This window comes from Petromyzon marinus, chromosome 46, assembly GCF_048934315.1.
Source record: "Petromyzon marinus isolate PM22_M1 ecotype Great Lakes invasive population chromosome 46, UKy_Petmar_22M1.pri1.0, whole genome shotgun sequence".
NCBI lineage: Eukaryota > Metazoa > Chordata > Hyperoartia > Petromyzontiformes > Petromyzontidae > Petromyzon > Petromyzon marinus.
Window position 1 is genome coordinate 15,531,573 of NC_133712.1, and position 18,883 is coordinate 15,550,455.

An 18,883-nucleotide genomic window follows, 5' to 3' on the forward strand; every position below is an offset into this window, starting at 1 on the left:
CGCGACAAAGGGGCCGTCCATAAATGACGTCACGCGATTTTGGACGATTTTTTGACCCCCCCCCCCCTCGTCACACGGCGTCACAAAAAGTCAGACCCCCCCTCAAATATGATGTCACAAAATTCTGCCCCCCCCAAAAAAAATATAAAACATGCTTCAAATCGCTTTAAACTCTTGTCATTGTAGTGCGTATTTAACGTGGCGCTGCACTGATGTAGGAGAAAACATTAAAAAGTCTATTTAATTAAGTAGAACGTGTTTATATTTATTTAAAGTTGCGCATTTTGATGTGACGTCACATTTCTCACCCCCCCCCCCTCGTCACATTGTCACAAATGTCTGACCCCCCCCCCCGTGCGTGACGTCATTTATGGACGGCCCCTAAGGCAGAACGTACTATCACAGTCGGGCAAATAATAATGAATAAAGATGTTATGATGTAAAAAAAAACAATATTTGATGTGTCTAGCACGTTCGCACCTCGGCTATACTGTATACCGCGAATCATCTTGCCTAATCGCATCATTACGCTCAAGGTCTCGAACATTTAACGCTGCAGGGGCGCTCCGTCTTTGCAAAACTAAGCTTGTTGATCTTTTACACTGTTGCCGAAAACAAATCTCATGCTGGTTGTCAACGGGGGGAGGGGGGGGCAACTCGTAGCTTTGCCCGCCAGTTGGGTGGGTGGCAGAGGAGCAAGGCACCCCCTACCTGCCCCTACCTGCCCCCACACGCTCGTTACGCAACTGGAATGATTAATGTTGTTAAACGTTTCTGTTTGCACAGTGACACATAGTCACTTTCAGATGTTTTTTTTGCTTGCTGTGGTTGCTCACAGGGCTATACCAAAATAAATAAACTGCAACTGAACTGAAACATTCGACGCCGCCGTTCCACGTGGCCCTCCACCATGGCTCCCCCCCCCCCCCGCGTGACGTCATCGCGCCTATTATACGGTCACGTGGGCGCGGCGGGTCAGGGGTCACGGCGTGTGTCATCGTCACGTGATCCTCCGCTCCCGGTGTCATGGCGTCACCTTCGCTCTGAGTCGCCCAGGCGGCGGGGTTCATTCTCGCCCACAACCAAAACGACAACAACAACAGCAGCAACAACAGCAGCAACAACAACAGCAGCAGCAACAGAAGCAGCAACAACAACAAGCGCGACAACCCTCGCAACAACAAACGCCATCACTAACAGCAGCAGCAGCAGCAGCCACAACAGCGAGCGCCCCGCCACCGCCTCGGAGCCCGCGCCATGGCGCAGTCTCTGTCCGATGAGGAGTTCAACCGCATGCAGGTAAGCAGCAGCAGGGATAGCAGCAGCAGTAGCAGGGACAGCAGCAGGGACAGCAGCAGGGACAGCAGCAGGGACAGCAGCAGCAGTAGCAGCGACAGCAGTAGCAGCAGTAGCAGGTAAGCAGCAGTAGCAGGGACAGCAGTAGCAGGGACAGCAGCAGCTGTAGCAGGTAAACAGTAGCAGGGACAGCAGCAGCAGGGACGGGGACAGCTGCAACGGCAGGGACAGCAGCAGTAGTAGCAGGGACAGCAGCAGCAGTAGCAGGGACAGCAGTAGCAGCAGTAGCAGGTAAGCAGTAGCAGGGACAGCAGCAGCAGGGACGGGGACAGCTGCAACGGCAGGGACAGCAGCAGCAGGAGAGGCAGCAGCAGTGACAGCACCCACAGCAGTGACAGCACCCACAGCAGTGGCAGCACCCACAGCAGTGACAGCACCCACAGCAGTGACAGCACCCACAGCAGTGACAGCACCCACAGCAGTGACAGCACCCACAGCAGTGACAGCACCCACAGCAGTGACAGCACCCACAGCAGTGACAGCACCCACAGCAGTGACAGCACCCACAGCAGTGACAGCACCCACAGCAGTGACAGCACCCACAGCAGTGACAGCATCCACAGCAGTGACAGCACTCACAGCAGTGACAGCACCCACAGCAGTGACAGCATCCACAGCAGTGACAGCACCCACAGCAGTGACAGCACCCACAGCAGTGACAGCACCCACAGCAGTGACAGCAACCACAGCAGTGACAGCACTCACAGCAGTGACAGCATCCACAGCAGTGACAGCACCCACAGCAGTGACAGCACCCACAGCAGTGACAGCATCCACAGCAGTGACAGCACCCACAGCAGTGACAGCACCCACAGCAGTGACAGCACCCACAGCAGTGACAGCACCCACAGCAGTGACAGCACCTACAGCAGTGACAGCAACCACAGCAGTGACAGCACTCACAGCAGTGACAGCATCCACAGCAGTGACAGCACCCACAGCAGTGACAGCACCCACAGCAGTGACAGCATCCACAGCAGTGACAGCACCCACAGCAGTGACAGCACCGACAGCAGTGACAGCACCCACAGCAGTGACAGCATCCACAGCAGTGACAGCACTCACAGCAGTGACAGCACCCACAGCAGTGACAGTACCCACAGCAGTGACAGCACTCACAGCAGTGACAGCACCCACAGCAGTGACAGCACCCACAGCAGTGACAGCACCCACAACAGTGACAGCACCCACAGCAGTGACAGCACCCACAGCAGTGACAGCACCTACAGCAGTGACAGCACTCACAGCAGTGACAGTACCCACAGCAGTGACAGCACTCACAGCAGTGACAGCATCCATAGCAGTGACAGCACTCACAGCAGTGACAGCACCCACAGCAGTGACAGCATCCATAGCAGTGACAGCACCCACAGCAGTGACAGCACCCACAGCAGTGACAGCATCCATAGCAGTGACAGCAGGGCAGTAGCAGGAACAGGAAGAGCACATTGCGATATTTTTTTTACCAGGGTAATGAATCAGAATCTTTATTTTTCCTGGAGAAATCCGACGAGCTATCAAGCTCTTTTCCACAAACGGCTTTCTTTCCAATCCGCTGTCTTACAGAACCCAATTCATATTTCACAATTATTTTTTATGCAACAAAGTGAACGGACCGTAGAATTGATTTGTCTTAGCACAGGTCCGGTTATTAATCGGTACTAGCAGCAGGGGCAACAGTCGCAGGGACAGGAGCAGCAGCAGCAGGGATAGCAGCGGTAGCAAACCAGGAACGACAAGGGACGGCATCAGGGGCAGACGGCAATATAAGAGTTAGCATGGGCAGCAGTAACAGGTCCTATTAGTCATCGGTACTTGTAGCCTGGGTGCGTGGGGGCACTGTCGTGCCCATAAGCCAAGGGGATTTCCTCTGAGACATCGCTTTGCAAATGGCCCGGAGAGATTTGTAATCTAGCCGTCCGCTCACTCAGGTTGCCACTCGCGTAATCGCAACTAGGTGAAGTGTTCCTGTAATTTACGTTTCGGTGATTTCACCTAATACGTACCTATGAAGCCTTTATTCTACGTATGAACGTGACTTTAAAAAAAGACTGTTATATTAATATACCTTAGCAAAAAAAAATGTTCTCTCCAATTTCTTTGTATTGTGTAATCCAACCAGATGGCACTGTGGCTAAGAGCATGGTAGGTTGCGAGAAACAAATCCCAATCCGGGCGTTTTACTCAGCCCATCATTTTGCTAGGGGTGATAGAATAATGATCACAAAGCAGGCAGTCAACGATAGTCGTTCTATGAATAGGCCGGCGCTTTGTCACGATAATGTGAAATTGTCATGGGTACGTGGAATTTCCAACACACTCCCACGGCGGTCTCCACAAATAATAATGTCAACCTTTTAACGCGCACGATATTCGCTGACTCGCATGGGGAGAGAGCGAAAGCAAGAGAGAGAGAAAGTGAAAACAACTCGGGCACGGGGAACCACACAGACAGTCAGGGAAGGCAGCCAGTGCTCTGAGCCGGTGACGACAATTCGCCAAGCTCCGCGATCCTCGTTACCCGAGGGTTATTTTGCGGCAGATTAATGTGGATCCATAAATGTGGGTGGAAACAGGAGCACCCAGAGAAAAAAACGAGAATCCGCGCGTGTCGGTGGAGGGGGAAGGCAACGGCTGACCCCCGTGCCCGATGGAATCGATCGAGGGTAGTCCACACTTTGCCGTACCGCATTCTCCTGGCGAGCCCAGGGTATGGGGGCAAAGCACACCGGGGGAGTGTCACAACATCGGTGCGATTCGCCAAACTCTCGCCATCCACATTGCTGGGTTACAGGCGTGTGCGTCACGACCACCGCCGCCGCCCCTGGTGTGTTGCTGTTGCTTGTACACTTTTTGCATCTGCAGGTGATGTTTCGCGCATCACACGTTCGGGCTTGTACGTGGCGAAAACCCATTGCAATGCCGTAGCAGGGCATGTGGGTTACACGCCTAGAAGAGCAGACCGCACACAGCGGAGTCTATTGCGCATATAATACGAGTCGCCTAACTGTGAGCACATGCGTCGCCACAGATTAGGTGTACCAACATCTTGTCATTCATATAATCTCCTTGCTGCTATACCGAGCCATGTTGGCTGGGTCAACATTGCAAAATAGCTATTTAGCTGAATTGAGCCTTCCACGAAATACACAAACTGAAACCGACTGTCTTTTCTTAAGTGTCGTAAATAACAAAAGGAATCTTATTCGTATTTGGAATATTCGGTGATCATCTGATCCGCATGATTTGTGATAGTTCGATTGTAAGTGGCATTGCTATCCAGTTACTATTCAGCCACACTGTTGTTGATGAGGGTCCACTGCATAGAGCAGTATTGATGTCGCCGTTGTGAACAAGCTTGATTAAACTGGCTTTGAATTTTAGCAGCTTGCTTGCCAAGTACCCTTTGTTATGAAACGTCGAATGACATTTCCGAAATGTTTTTACCCGAAACATTTTCACTTGTCCATGACTCGGTGGCTCGTTGTCCCACCGGGACTGAGCCAGCGTGACTCGGAGAGAGAGCCTGAGGTCAAATCCGGGCAGCCACCCACACATCAAGTTGATGGTCTCAGCCCCGACCATCAGTGATGGCACCGAATCCGTCATGTTGAGTTTGGGTTTCACTTCATGATAGTTTGAGATTTGAGACGTGAAAAAAATGTTGGTTTTGACCGCCATATAGCAGGGCTCATGAGTAAGTGCAGCACCCCTAGTGTGTGAATACCGTGTTACGTTTTGTTGTCCTTCCCCCGCACCTCCCATTAGCACGGTTGCCTACGAAAGAAGTTCAACATAGATTTTTATTGTTATAATCTGAGTTCTTATGCGCTGATATATGTTGTCCCTTGAGTACTACAGGTTTCCCTTGTAAATTAAACGTATGTCCCAGTAGGCTTTCACCTGGTTATACAGTCTCTTGTGTGTATATATGGGTGTGCATATGAGATTTTCCCTGTCATACCAGTAGCTTGGAGGTCTGGAGCTAACAGAATAGGTGCCGGATGGCTGCGGGTGGTTTCTGTGACGGCACAGGGGTATCTTCTACAGTGGGAACATATCGCCCATTCGAGTGCCTTACAGTGGTGGATAATATCACAGGAGCTGGCAAAGAAACGGCGTGGGTAGCATGAGCGCCGTATCAAGGTGACCATTGTTGGATAACTACCCAAGCGGTGTTTTTTTGAGTCCGAGCTGGTGCCGAGTTCTTGATGTGAATATGTTGTTGTAGGCCGAGTGCTCTAAAAAGCACGAGTTGTCACCTGTCGTACAAGTTTTACATGTTACGCGTGTCTCTTGCCGCGTGCTGTGCCCGGGGTTCCACTGGACAAAGATTGCAACGTTAATCTTGTCCTTTCTCAAATACATCCACTGGAAATATGAAGTCGGCAACCACCCATTGCCAGGGCAAAAATCACCCCCAACGCAAGTGGATTTGACTGCGCTTTGTCTAAATGAGCATAGGCACTGCTTGCGCTGCACCGTGCGAATCAAGCCTGTGAAACAACACACAACCCCACACGCTGTTAGCACACTGTCACGGAAGCAGAGGAGCTTGATACATTTTTTGCAATTTTGTAAAAAAACAAAAACAGCTTCCGGTCGACCAGGTTTTTCATTCTTATTACGCTTTTCTATTTTTGTGCACGGCAATATTCTGGTCATTCCTCCTCCGTTGAAGGAGCGCAGACGAGAGTGGTTTTCTATACGGTCCAATAGTTTGGGTTGCGTGGCCACAATTTCACTGCTCTGGCCTCTCTTTAATTTTCCATGAAGGAGATGTGCACGCCGACCTGTTGATGTTCGATGCGGTGGATGGTTACGCCGATGTCTTCAAGGAATATCAAAGCCAGGAGGTGCTACGCTTGGGTCCAGATCGAGGCGTTTATTCTGAACGTCTGCGATGTTCCGTTTTTGTTGGCCAGCGTTATTCTGGATCTGGGTGAGGTTCTAGGATGGTGACAGCGTGATCCCGGAAGGCAGATTGGGACTTAGGCTGCTAAAAGTAGGCAGGTCGCAAGTTCGACCCATCAGCAAGTTCGAAGTCTTTTTGAGAGGCAGATTCATATCCGGAGGTACAATGTCATTTTCATCGTGTGTAATGTTGCGTTAAGGGCTCGGCGAGCCACGTGTATCCTCAACAACCGCGCAGTGAATTGAGTCCGCAGATTCCCGTGAGTCCGGCGAGTCAAGTGAGTCAAGCGAGTCGGCGTGCCATCGCAATGCCATACAACGTGGCCAGGTCCGCGGCCCTTTACATCTCCGGCGAGCCCCTCGAAGCTGTGATAAACAAAAAAATCGGACACCCACATTCGCTTCTACTCGTTGATGTGTTGCGTGTTTAAATTAATAAAAAGCAGGAGTGTGCCGGCCTACCCACCTCGTCTCACATCGGCAGTGACGAGGTGAACGCGACTGTGGGACCCACGTGCCGTGACCGTGCCCCAAGACTCCGGTGTGACCTCGCACCAGGAAGTACACTGGATTGCGTTCCGCCCACGTAAAGCTGAAGTCCAGACGATTTATGTTTCCGTCACTTTGGAGATAAAACAGCCACCGCACCCTCACCTCGCTGTTTCCTTTCCGGTAGCCGTGGCATACATCAGCGGGGAGCGGTGGCGCAGTGTTTAGCGCATGGCACTACCAACCCGGCGACCCAAGTTCTATTTTCACAGCCAACAGGTCGATTCGGCCTCAAACGAGTACCCCGTGCGGTGTATGAATGTCATCATTGGCAAAAGAAAAAGGTGGCCTGGCGTGGTGCTGACCACCCACCTCATAGTGTGCCCTGCTGGCCTTAGTACATGCCCGTTATCAGAATATTTATACTGCAGAAGTAATCCGATGAGCTATCAAGCTCTTTTTCACAGATGTCCAGTAGGGGCGGGTAAGACAACAAACAATACAAAATGACGATTGAAGTGCAAAATACAGAAAAGGTAAACAAATCGCCCAAAAACATAAAATTAAAACTAAACTATCTCCATCCTACCAGGCAAATCCCCCTGAGGTATTCACTTATTTTTCAGAAAGGACCTGGCTACAAATGATAGCTCAACAAAGTGGCCCATCATGTGGACATTTATGGCACCAAAATAATCAAAATAATCTCAATGCACCTGCCCCAACAGTCTGTTAAACATTCTATGGGAGACCTTTGTGTTTGCAGTGAAACATAACCCTTGAGGGTCCGTAGTGAAATTCTCTGCTCCACAGTGGAGAAGGAGTGGAGAAATTGCCGCTTCACTTTGTCACTGCAGAAAAATAAGGGGAGCAACTCATTCTCTTTTGTGCAATTTAAAATTTAAATAGGAGGTGACACTTGGTCCAAATTTAGAATTATGTCACCACGGATTCTAAACCCCACCGCAAAATGTTCTGCAGGAATGCCACATTGCAGACACTTCCCAATGACTGTGATGTCATTTTCTCAGTGCTCTGCAAGGGAAACACAACAATTTACATATCAATACATGTTTTAATAATGTGAAAAAATATCCAACAAGATGCACTGCTTACAGGATTATGGGTAAACAAAGGTAACTCTGTGTTGTACGTTGTCAAACATCGTATTTATAAAAAGGTGTTTTGTAATAAACATGGGACGATGCTCGATCAAATCAATATAAATGTTTGGAAATGCTACATTCCTGCGGGTGTTCGCTTGATGGTCACAGTGCAATGAAAATAACATTCAGCGGTGAGTAGCGACCAGTCTGTTGTTTGGCCTGCCTGTGGGCACTCGACTCTGTCCTCTATATGCGGTAGCTCCTGGATTGTCTCGAATTAGACGGTATTGCTTCTTTATCACCGCTGTGGGTGGCACGGTGGCTCAGTGGTAACACTCGTTCCTCAACGAGAAGGTCCTGGGTTCGATTCCCGACTCGGGTGCCTTTCTGTTTGGAGTTTGTATGTTCTCCCACCTTTTATGCATGGGTTTCCTCCGGATTCTCTGGTTTCCTCGCATCTCAAACAAATAAAACACATTGCAACTGGTATTGGTCAAAAATCCCCCTGCTGAAAAATTCCCTGCAAATGAATCAATTGGGACTACACACAGCAGAATCATAATCAGAAGTGTAACACTTAAAGCCAGTTGAGATATGCGACTTTTTTCTGCAAGGGCGATTCAGCCAGCAGACATTGTCAACACTGCGCCCCCTACCGCCAAATCAAAACTCGGCAGGACCCTCGTGAAACAGAGTCTTGAGACTCGGTGAGGCTTTCCTGGGTAAAAACGAACATAATGATAATATTTCGATTTAAAGCTTTCGTGACTGCAAGGATTCATCTTCTTTGGTTCTTTCGGTAAAGTCACGTAGAATGAGAATAAAATAATAAATTGATAAAATAAAATAACACAATATTATCACGACGTTTCGGCCACAACACAAGCGGCCTTCATCAGGTGAAGGGACGAGACTGTCTGGAGGACAGCGCTGTCCTCCAGACGAAACGTCGGGAGAATATTATTGTGTTATTTTATTTTATCAATTTATTATTTTATTCTCATTCTACGTGACTTTACCGAAAGAACCAAAGAAAATGATAATATTGTTATTGGGGGAACAAGACTGCGAGAACGTTCCCATTTCATTTCTGTCGTGGTTTAGCGAACATCTCCAAAAACCCATTTTCCATGAGACTGTTTTTGTTGCGAGGTTCAAAATGATGCCCTGGTGTTAATGGATTATATTGCGTATCATTTGTTGCAGGCTCAGCTGCTCGAGTTGAGAAAAGACAACTACCAGCTAACAGATGAGGTCAAGAAAAATCAGACAGGTGAGTTGCATCCGAGAGCTACACTCATCAACTACCACATCGTCCCACACAGCTTCTACGTCATGATAATTGGAGAGGTGGAGGCGCCTATCACAAACGCTGGACACGAATTTGAGATTTGGCTCTGGATGGTAGAGGGCAGAAAGTTTGTAGCGTAAGTTTTCGTTCGGCGCGGTAGTAGATGCTTTTCTGAAAAAGTTCCGCTTTAAGCGAAAGATGCGTCAAGCAAAAACGATTTCCCCTTAAAGAATGTCACAGTAAAGTTTGGTGAGATGCGATGTACGCACACGACATTCCCCATTACTGTATCACTGCACCGCTCGGCCGCGCAGCTCAAGAAAGTAGTCCATCGCGTTGTCAAGGTGCACGTTCCACGTTGTATGAACACCAACGCGTTAAGCGAGGACTTACCATTATTATGACTATACCATGCGCTTATCTACGAAAGCCTCACCAAGTATCATGACTCTCTTCCAGGATGGGTCCTGCCAAGTCCTCGGGCAATTATTGTCAAGGAGATCCCAATTAAATCATTTTCTGGTCAATTATCATAATTGTACTCTGATGCCAGCACAATGACCTACCCTCGCCAACAATGTCACATGATCTTTAACATCCGCTGCTAAGCACACAGCGTGTGGTTTTTTTGTTATGATTATTGCACCCCTGGTAATGTCCAGATTGGGGTTTTTAAGGTTGTGGGAGGTGAAGGGAGCGATGCTCAACAAAGATACCATTTTGAGGATTTGTGGTTTGGAAACTTGAGTGGATTGCACAATGCTCATATATTGGTGAGTAAAATACACTTTGCGGTTTTCATATTCATGGACTTAATCACAAGGGTGGGAAAGAGGTAATGGAGATGATATGTAACATTTTGGCATAATGAATCCAAGGAAATTGCACGAAGAAGCATAAATATACCTCAATTTGATCATTCAATATATCCCAGCACTTCTACAGATATTTTGGCTCATGAAGTGTTTGGTAGTTCCACTGAAACGATAATAACAATGTCACAATATTTATGCAGGGTATATTTGGCATACATATCAATAGGGCAATTTTACGAAACTTAAACTAGAATAGTATTATATTCTTGGTTCTTTCGGTAAAGTCACGTAGAAGGGAAACAATAAAATAATAAACACATTACATAAAATCCGTGATCTGGTTCCGCCTGTAAAAGATGTGATTCTGGACATACAGTACCCTGGCGTCTACAAACTAAGTTGCCTCTGTGGAAGTAGTTACATTGGAGAAACCAAACGACATGTCTCGGACCGCATTCGTGAACACAAAGCAGACCTAAAACACGGTAGGACCAACACCTCGGCCGTGGCAGATCACTGTTAGAATTCAGTAGGCTCACATGACATTGACTTCTCCAAGACAGAGGTTCTTTGCAAGCCATCTGGCTACCATGAGAGATTCGTTCATGAGGCTATCCACATATACAAACACAGAGAAAATTTCAACCGAGAAGATGGATTCTGGCTTAGCAATCATTGGAAGGAATTGATAAACCATTCCGATCTTAATTGATTGTTCACGCTTACGGTGGCTTTCAGACCGCATCCATTATTTTCGTCTCCCCCCTCCTCTTTTCAGAATATAGATGGACTCGTCCACCTGAATAACTGCCAAATCGCTCTCCGTGGTGCTAACGTTAAAAAAAACGCCACTTTTTTCAAATTTTCTTGCTGTGGTTTTCACAGCTGATGATGATTGCTTGTGTTACATTGGAAACGTCGCGAGAATTTTATTGTTTTATATTTTTATTATTTTATTGTTTCCCTTCTACGTGACTTTACCGAAAGAACCAAAAATATGAATCCCTGCAGTCACGAAAGCTTTAAATTAGAATAGTATTCATGTAATCAATTAATACCATTGTATTACGGCTAACTGCGCCAAAAATGTACCATCTTATACAGTACCGTGCACGCACAAATCTAACACGCCAAAGTTGATAAATATTTCAATTCCATCGACACACGGGTTGGTAAATAATTAACGAAGTTGTGCACCGAATTAATAATGGAGGAGCTGATAACCGCTGCCCTGCGAGTGGCACGTCTGTGTGACGCATCTGTGAATTGCGTCCGTGTGGCGCGTTCCGTCTCCCACTGCCTCTCCGTGTTTCCCCGCTGAGCTCGTCAAGGAGGGTAAACCATCACGCCAACTCCGATCACCCTCGCAGCAGCAACGGCAGCGGCTCTCGGCTCGCCATCGAACACAGACAGACGGTCGCCGCATCTCGCGCTTTCGGATGCGCTTCTACGGCCGTCTGGAACGTTCTTCCTTTCGATGTTAGGAAGCCAATGGAGCTACGCACTTTTAAATCCACTAGATTGAAAACTCATTCCTGTACAACTGCTTTTTGGGTTTAGTTTTGTTGTCTTTCCCCCCGCGTCTCCGATTAGCATGGTTGGCTAGGTACGGGGGTGTAAAAGAAGTTCAACGTACTTACATACATAGGCCCCTGCTTGAGTGGTCACTTGCATAACCCATGTCGTGTATTTTTCATAAATGTTGACACGCAAATGGGTTATCTCACCACTCACATCCCCCCGCCCACTTATGTATGACCCCCCCCCCCCACGGCGCGTCTGTGATGATGATGTACGCCGATTTGCGTTTGTTACATTTGACATATTAATAATGATAAAAAGATATTTCCGGGTTTGCATTCCACACACGATGCCGTTTAAACGCACCGGCATGCAGGACACCGTGTGCAAAGCCTTTAGTTCCTCGCAAGGCTTATTCACATTCACAGGCCTTGTTAAATTGTGGTGCCACGGTAGCGTGATGTTAACTACCTCGCCTGGTATACAGGAGGTCGTGGGTTAAATCCTGACGCCTGTCGTATATGTTCTCTCTCTCTCCCTGTGGTCTTGTGGCTTTTTCTCTGGGGCCTCCGGTTTGTCTCTCCACATTTAGAATCGACGTCACGCGTTTTAGAGTATTTGGCCGCCATAAATAGCCATGTGATAAACCACTTCGTTGAGCTATCATTTCTGATAGCCAGGTCGCTTCTGAAAAATAGTTATATAGCTCAGTGGGCCTTACCTGGTCAAATATATAGCAATTGCAGCAGGTTTACAACATCGACACATTTGGCAACGTGTTACTCATCCACACAATGAGACGGCACTCTCATTGTAAACCACCAGTTCAAGTCCAAAATACCCAAAAGTGTAAAGCTAGCAACAAACAGCACTACCACGGTTGCGGTAGGTAAGAGTGTGGCGTGTTTACTGGATTGAGCAAAGTGATAAGTGCCTGGGGAAGGAAACGATTGGAGGAAATTCCACAGTGGAGCAGTGCGAGGGAAGAATTGGAGAGATACATGTGTTGACCTGCATTGTGTTGAGTCGATGAATGATTGAGTGTGTGCTGTTGTGACCTGCAGTGTGGTGGTTGAACACAGTGTGCATGAGACAAAACGGTGTGTCTGGTAGATTGAGTCCTCAACATGAGTGGAGGAATCGATGAGTGAAGTTCACAGGCAAAGTAAACATGGTGGTGGTAGCAATATTCGAGTGATTGGGTGAGTGGGTGTTTTAATGTGCAGTGTGGTGGTTGAACCCAGTCTGGATGAGATTGAAGCAGTCGGTCGAGGAGTCTAGCAGAGTGATTGCTGAAACGTTGTGGTTTCCCTTTCTCCACACTGGCTGAGTTTTTTTCATTCTTTGCCAACGCGATCGTTCTGCCTCAACACGTCATATGGTTTGGCAACGTAACTGTGCAAGAAAGGTTTCGGGCAGTTGCCGTAACCAGAAACTCAATGCAATGGTTGTTATTTCCAATAACTGTACATTTTGTTTTTCCATTTGTCTCTTTTTTTAGAATTGAATGTCTGTCGAAACAAGGTTGCTGTTCTGGAAAAAGATTTGGCCAAAGCTCAGAAGGTATGGTTCAAGCACCTTTCTTTAATAACAATAATAATCATCATCATTAAGCTATTCATGGGTTCTTTTTTTTCTGCAGTCCCTATTAAAACGGGATGAGAGTTGTCTCTTTGGGGAGTGAGAGAGGGGAGTGTGAGAGGGGAGCGTCAGAGGGGAGCGTCAGAGGGGAGCGTGATAGGCACATTGTATCTCTCTCATAAAGAGACAAATGTGGAGGGGGTGGGTAGAGCAAAACCAAATTCCACTCGACTTCTCGGATTACATGGTGGCACATAATATGTTAAATAGTTTTGGGGGCCAGAGCACATTTATGTCACAAACAGGTGATGGCATGAGACTCCCAGCCATGCAGCTTGACCCGGGCCAGCCCACCATTTAGTTTCATTATTATCGCGAGCAGAGAGGGACAGGAACCTGGACAGCTTGAAGAACGACTGAAAACCCCCTGGCCTCAGTATGGTATTGTAGGATTTAGAGCAGGTCAGTGAAGCAGAGAATGTAGGTCGCGTTGAAATTAAAATAAACTTTAAATCCCCCACACCACTGCTGTAGCAGACGTCTGCACATGGCCACCTCTGCCTGAAACCACGTTGGGGCTCTGCAAGCCTCTCCACACTTTGCCCTGGCACGCTTAGGACCTTTCCTGGCAAACACTTCAGAAGGGTTATGCCCTGGTCGTCATTATAATCGGTGCAGTCCCCCGGAACCTAGTCTTTGGTTCGGGCAGTTATAATAGTGCACATGTAGGGCAGCTTGCGCACAATAACCACCCTCCCTCAGAAATTTGTGCGGGAGGTCATTCCTGCCCTAGGTTCCAGATCAAATTGTTCCTGCTTCCCCGTACATGAGTGGCTGGCCATTCACAGGCGATGGCCACTTTCTCCAACCATTGAGACTCTAAATTGATTATGGCGCCAGGCCCCCGCCAATATAGTTTGGGCTCAGACCGGTCTCGGCCGGCTCGGACCGGTCTCGGCCGGCTCGGACCGGTCTCGGCCGGCTCGGACCCGTATCGGCCGGCTCGGACCCGTCTCGGCCGGCTCGGACCCGTCTCGGCCGGCTCAGACCCGTCTCGGCCGGCTCAGACCCGTCTCGGCCGGCTCAGACCCGTCTCGGCCGGCTCAGACCCGTCTCGGCCGGCTCAGACCCGTCTCGGCCGGCTCAGACCCGTCTCGGCCGGCTCAGACCCGTCTCGGCCGGCTCAGACCCGTCTCGGCCGGCTCAGACCCGTCTCGGCCGGCTCAGACCCGTCTCGGCCGGCTCAGACCCGTCTCGGCCGGCTCAGACCCGTCTCGGCCGGCTCAGACCCGTCTCGGCCGGCTCAGACCCGTCTCGGCCGGCTCAGACCCGTCTCGGCCGGCTCAGACCGGCCTCGGCCGGCTCAGACCGGCCTCGGCCGGCTCAGACCGGCCTCGACCGGCTCAGACCGGCCTCAGCCAGCTTCCGAACCCCCACCACCAACAGTGGAGGATGCATCATCTTACAGGCGACAAAAATGTCGTGGTTAATATAGAAGCTGGAGATGACTTTTTTCCAGGGACGAGATTTATTGAGAAGAGCTAAGGACCCTTTTGGGACACCAGAGTGACAAGGTGTTTGAGTGCTTTCAGAGGTAAAAGGGGAACCAAGAGAGTAGTGTGGTAGAGATGCCAACATAGTTTGGGAGGCGTTTGAACTGATTACATGTACTCTTCGCGGATGTGTCGTTAATATTATTGCACAACTTCTTAGATTTTTGCATGCATTGCATGTGCCTAAAATTCTGTATAGAATAAAATAATGCGCGTGTGCATCATGTGCAAATTGCTGCCAACCTCACAAGAAGCCACTGTCTTTAAATTGCAAAACTTTGCTTCTTTGTTAAAATTTGCATCGAATTTTGTTTGCGAGTGCGCCGTTTCCCTGCATAATAAAATCGCGAGACTGTTTGACGCTAACTGTTGTCAAATTTGCTGCCGTTATTTTCCCTACAGACGGTCGCCAAAAGCAAGAAAGCGCAAGTGAGTGTTGAAGTCGTTGTCGCCGGATGCTTTTTTTTAATTATTTCATCGTTATAATATTGACAGGTCGCTTGCAAACGAAACGTATCCGCGTCTCTTAAGTTCTCACCTGGTTAAACAAAATGAACGTGAAACTAGCCTGCGAATGTTCCCCTGCCGCCAATGGCGGAGCCAGGATTTTCAGGTAGCGGGGGGGAGGGCAACCCCTCCAGCAATGAAAAATGATAGAGGAGTTGTTAGTAAGTAAGGAGTTGTTAGTAAGTAAGGAGTTGTTAGTAGGTAAGGAGTTGTTAGTAGGTAAGGAGTTGTTAGTAGGTAAGGAGTTGTTAGTAGGTAAGGAGTTGTTAGTGAGTAAGGAGTTGTTAGTAAGTAAGGAGTTGTTAGTAAGTAAGGAGTTGTTAGTAGGTAAGGACTTGTTAGTAGGTAAGGAGTTGTTAGTAAGCAAGGAGTTGTTAGTAGGTAAGGACTTGTTAGTAGGTAAGGACTTGTTAGTAAGTAAGGAGTTGTTAGTAAGTAAGGAGTTGTTAGTAAGGAGTTGTTAGTAAGGAGTTGTTAGTAAGTAAGGAGTTAGTGAGTAAGGAGTTAGTGAGTAAGGAGTTGTTAGAAAGTAAGGAGTTGTTAGTAAGTAAGGACTTGTCCCTTGCTTGTTATTCGACGCGTGTGTGGCGATGACGCAGCCATCGATCGAGGGTCGAATTGGAACCGCGTTGTTAGTGGTCGGCATCGCGCTCGCTGAAGGTGTTGATGCCTTCAGGGAAGTCGTGGACTCTATACGCAACTGCGCACAATTCTGTGAGTCACTTATAACTGCTTTGCCGTTACTTATTGCCAATTATGGACTCAGACTATTGTCCTATCATCTCATAGAGTCCCTGGCACGTAATAATATGCTGCACAGTGACAGTGGGGGGGTCGCAAAATGCCGATTTATTACTATTAAACCCCAATGATCCGATCGGAATTAGGGATTTCAATCGGATAATTGGGGGGGCACGTGCCACCCCCCCCCCCCCCCCCCCCACTGGCTCCACCAGTGCCTGCCGCCCTGTTGTCAAGGGAAACCGTGGCCTGCGGGTGCAACTCTTAACCGTGGTGTTTTGACATGTTGGCTCCCGCCGCCAGGAGGTGGAGGCCCTGCTCGGTGAGAATGAAATGTTGCAGGCGAAGCTGCGCAGTCAAGAGGAGGACTTTGGCATCCAAAACACCACTCTCATGCAGGAGCTCAACAAGGTTCGCATGCCACGTGTGGCACCTCCAGACTCGAGTGGTTCGCCTCTCGTTTTGCCCGGAAAGTCAGGGGTTCTCTCGTTGTTGATCAACTGTCAACACGACATCGGTCGGTCGCCACTCGGTGGCGGTGACGTCACCACGGCACTCGTGCCGTGCTAGGTGTGCTTTGTTGATGCGCGCAAAAAACACGCGCGTGAAACCTCAGAAACTGTTGCAATAGCGTTCTGTTGCACGGATCGATGAGCTGTAATTTTTAAACGCGTTCGTCAATTAACATCCGTTGCCTTAAAAGGGGGATCTTTTTTACGAATGAACTTAAATAAATACGAAAATAAGCTTTCTCTCTCGTCACTCTATCTCATCGCTTTATCGCATCACTTTCTCACATCACATTCTCTCGCATCGCTTTATACCATCGCTTTATCTTGTCACTTTATCTCATCACTTTCTCTCTCTCTCTCACTCGATGCCAACAGTCATGTGGAGAGTTCCAGATGCTCTTCGCGGATTAGCCAAAATCGCGGATAGCCAAGTTCCACGAATAACGGGGGAATGCCCGTGCTGCGGTATGAAAAGAAAGGGGCGACCGTCTAGAGCTTGCGCCTTGCTTGTGTGCCCGCCCCCCGGCCGTGCCCGGCGCAGCTGTGCTCTCAGCTGGAGCAACTTGAAGAGGAGAAGCGCGCCGGGAAAGATGCAGCGGCTGGAGGGGCGGCCAGGGTGGCTGTGGCCGTGGACGGGGAGATCCGCCGGCTGCGGGCGGAGAACGCTGCCCTTCTCAAGAACATCGCGGGTACACGACGGCCTCCTCGCTTACTCCCGGAATGGGAGAATATCCACAGTGCAAATGACGTTTTGCACAGCGTCTACAGCAGGGTTTTACCCCAAAGCCCGGTCCTAGCCACCCACCCACCACCACGCGTCGTCGTTGCCGCGTTTGTCGATTTACTCCTCCCCGTTAAAATGTAAATTAACTCGTTCCGCGCTGCACGTGCCCGATGATTGTCATCGAAAACCCGTTCCCGTTTACGATGACGTACGTGTACATCATCAAAACTTAACCGGAAGAAAAACTAAAATAACATAACTTTACCGAGGCTCCCACAAGGCCATGCGGGAGGGGCGTGTGGCACAGTTTGGCACCAGCGGTCATGTCGCTACAGTTCTCTGCGGTGAGTAGTGTCTTTAAAAACAATGGCGCTACTATACCTCTCTAAATAAATTTAACGCGAACCGCTTGCGTGTTCAGAGATTCAGAGGTGAACAGGACACCCACCCTGCAATTTTTAGACGTCTCGGAATGGAAAAGGGTTAAACTATTAAAACTAAAGTGATTTTTATTTTACCAGGAAAGGCCCACTGAGCTACGTAGCTCTTTTTCAGAAGCGACCTGGCCACAAATGATAGCTCAACGAAGTGGCTTATCGCGTGGAATATATCGCAATCAAATACTCTAAACGCACCTCCGATTAACACGGTTGGCTACATACGATGCAAAAGAAGTTCAATGTACATACATCGTTCTAAATGTGGAGGGATAAAACCGCAGTACCCGGAGGAAAATCCACGCAATCACGGGGAGAGAGACGCGCAAACTCCAAATATATACAGGCGGCAGGGTCGGGATCGAACCCACGAGCCTCTGTACACCGGGTGAGGGAGTTAACATCTCGCCACCACGTGACGCGCAAAGCAAATCAAGCTGTATGCTTCACGTGGAACACGCGCGCACACTGAGATTTCAAACTTAATTTGATTCGGCTCTGATAACGCGGACGGCGTTGTTTGCTTAGCGGTGGTGGCGATGTACGATCCCAATTGGGCGAGCAAAACACAGCAAGCTGGCATACGCACCTCGGTTCACGGATAACAACTGGGCCTGTCCTGTGACCTGCCAGTGCAAGCGTGGCTCGAAGAGTGCATCTAGCCTGGCACAAGCGCCGTGTGGCGATGTCACCGTCACATTATTGGGTTCGCCAATAAGAGGATAGGTGGCACAGTGGTTTATGGAAGTCTACGGCGGAGACTGTATCTGAGCTTGTGTCGGATATTCCCTCGGGGTGAAGTCCACCTTCAGTGAATCGCTGGTACAGTGCGCCCACATTAGCCCTGGGGAGACGAGAGGTGACTCAGCGTGGGGTTGGCCACACGTTACCTTGATATGTACGCACCGCACGTGCGTTGATTGTAGTCGTGGATTTGGGGACATTAGATCTTGTGCTAATCGTACACGTGGTGTCCGATTAGCACGGTTGGCTACGTGCGGTGCGAAAGAAGTTCAACATACATGCATCAATACATCTCCGTGAACGATGAGTCTGACGTAGCGATGAGCAAAACAGCTCAGCAGACATTTACATTCCTTTCGTGTCTTTGGTACGCGACACGTAATATATGTTTTTATATGTTCTTTCGACACAACCTGGCATTGCAAGGAAACTCTGCACCGGTTGCAACATACAGCACCTCATCAGCAGAGTCGGGCTTGCTTGAACCCATGCGGATAAACTCGCAGACAGCAAGGACCCTTTAAGACATTGATCGATTCAAAATCATATCCAGTCATGTATAACACATTAACAAACTAAGGTTTGTGTGTGT

The 18,883-nt window shown here is 48.8% G+C and overlaps 1 protein-coding gene across 2 annotated transcripts in view; it reads left to right on the forward strand.

Moving 5' to 3' along the window:
- Positions 1 to 967: 967 nt before the first annotated feature.
- Positions 968 to 18,883, forward strand: part of GRIPAP1 (GRIP1 associated protein 1) — a 38,802-nt gene continuing 20,886 nt past the window's right edge. Inside the window, exons 1-6 of one of the 2 annotated variants that reach the window (XM_032971661.2) lie at positions 968 to 1,299; positions 9,072 to 9,138; positions 12,994 to 13,055; positions 15,029 to 15,055; positions 16,178 to 16,285; positions 16,928 to 17,075. In XM_032971661.2, coding sequence (XP_032827552.2) covers positions 1,258 to 1,299; positions 9,072 to 9,138; positions 12,994 to 13,055; positions 15,029 to 15,055; positions 16,178 to 16,285; positions 16,928 to 17,075 — 454 coding nt within the window. In that variant the 5' untranslated portion in view covers positions 968 to 1,257. The remainder of the gene's footprint in view (positions 1,300 to 9,071; positions 9,139 to 12,993; positions 13,056 to 15,028; positions 15,056 to 16,177; positions 16,286 to 16,927; positions 17,076 to 18,883) is intronic. The other variant, XM_032971662.2, reaches the window with a different exon arrangement.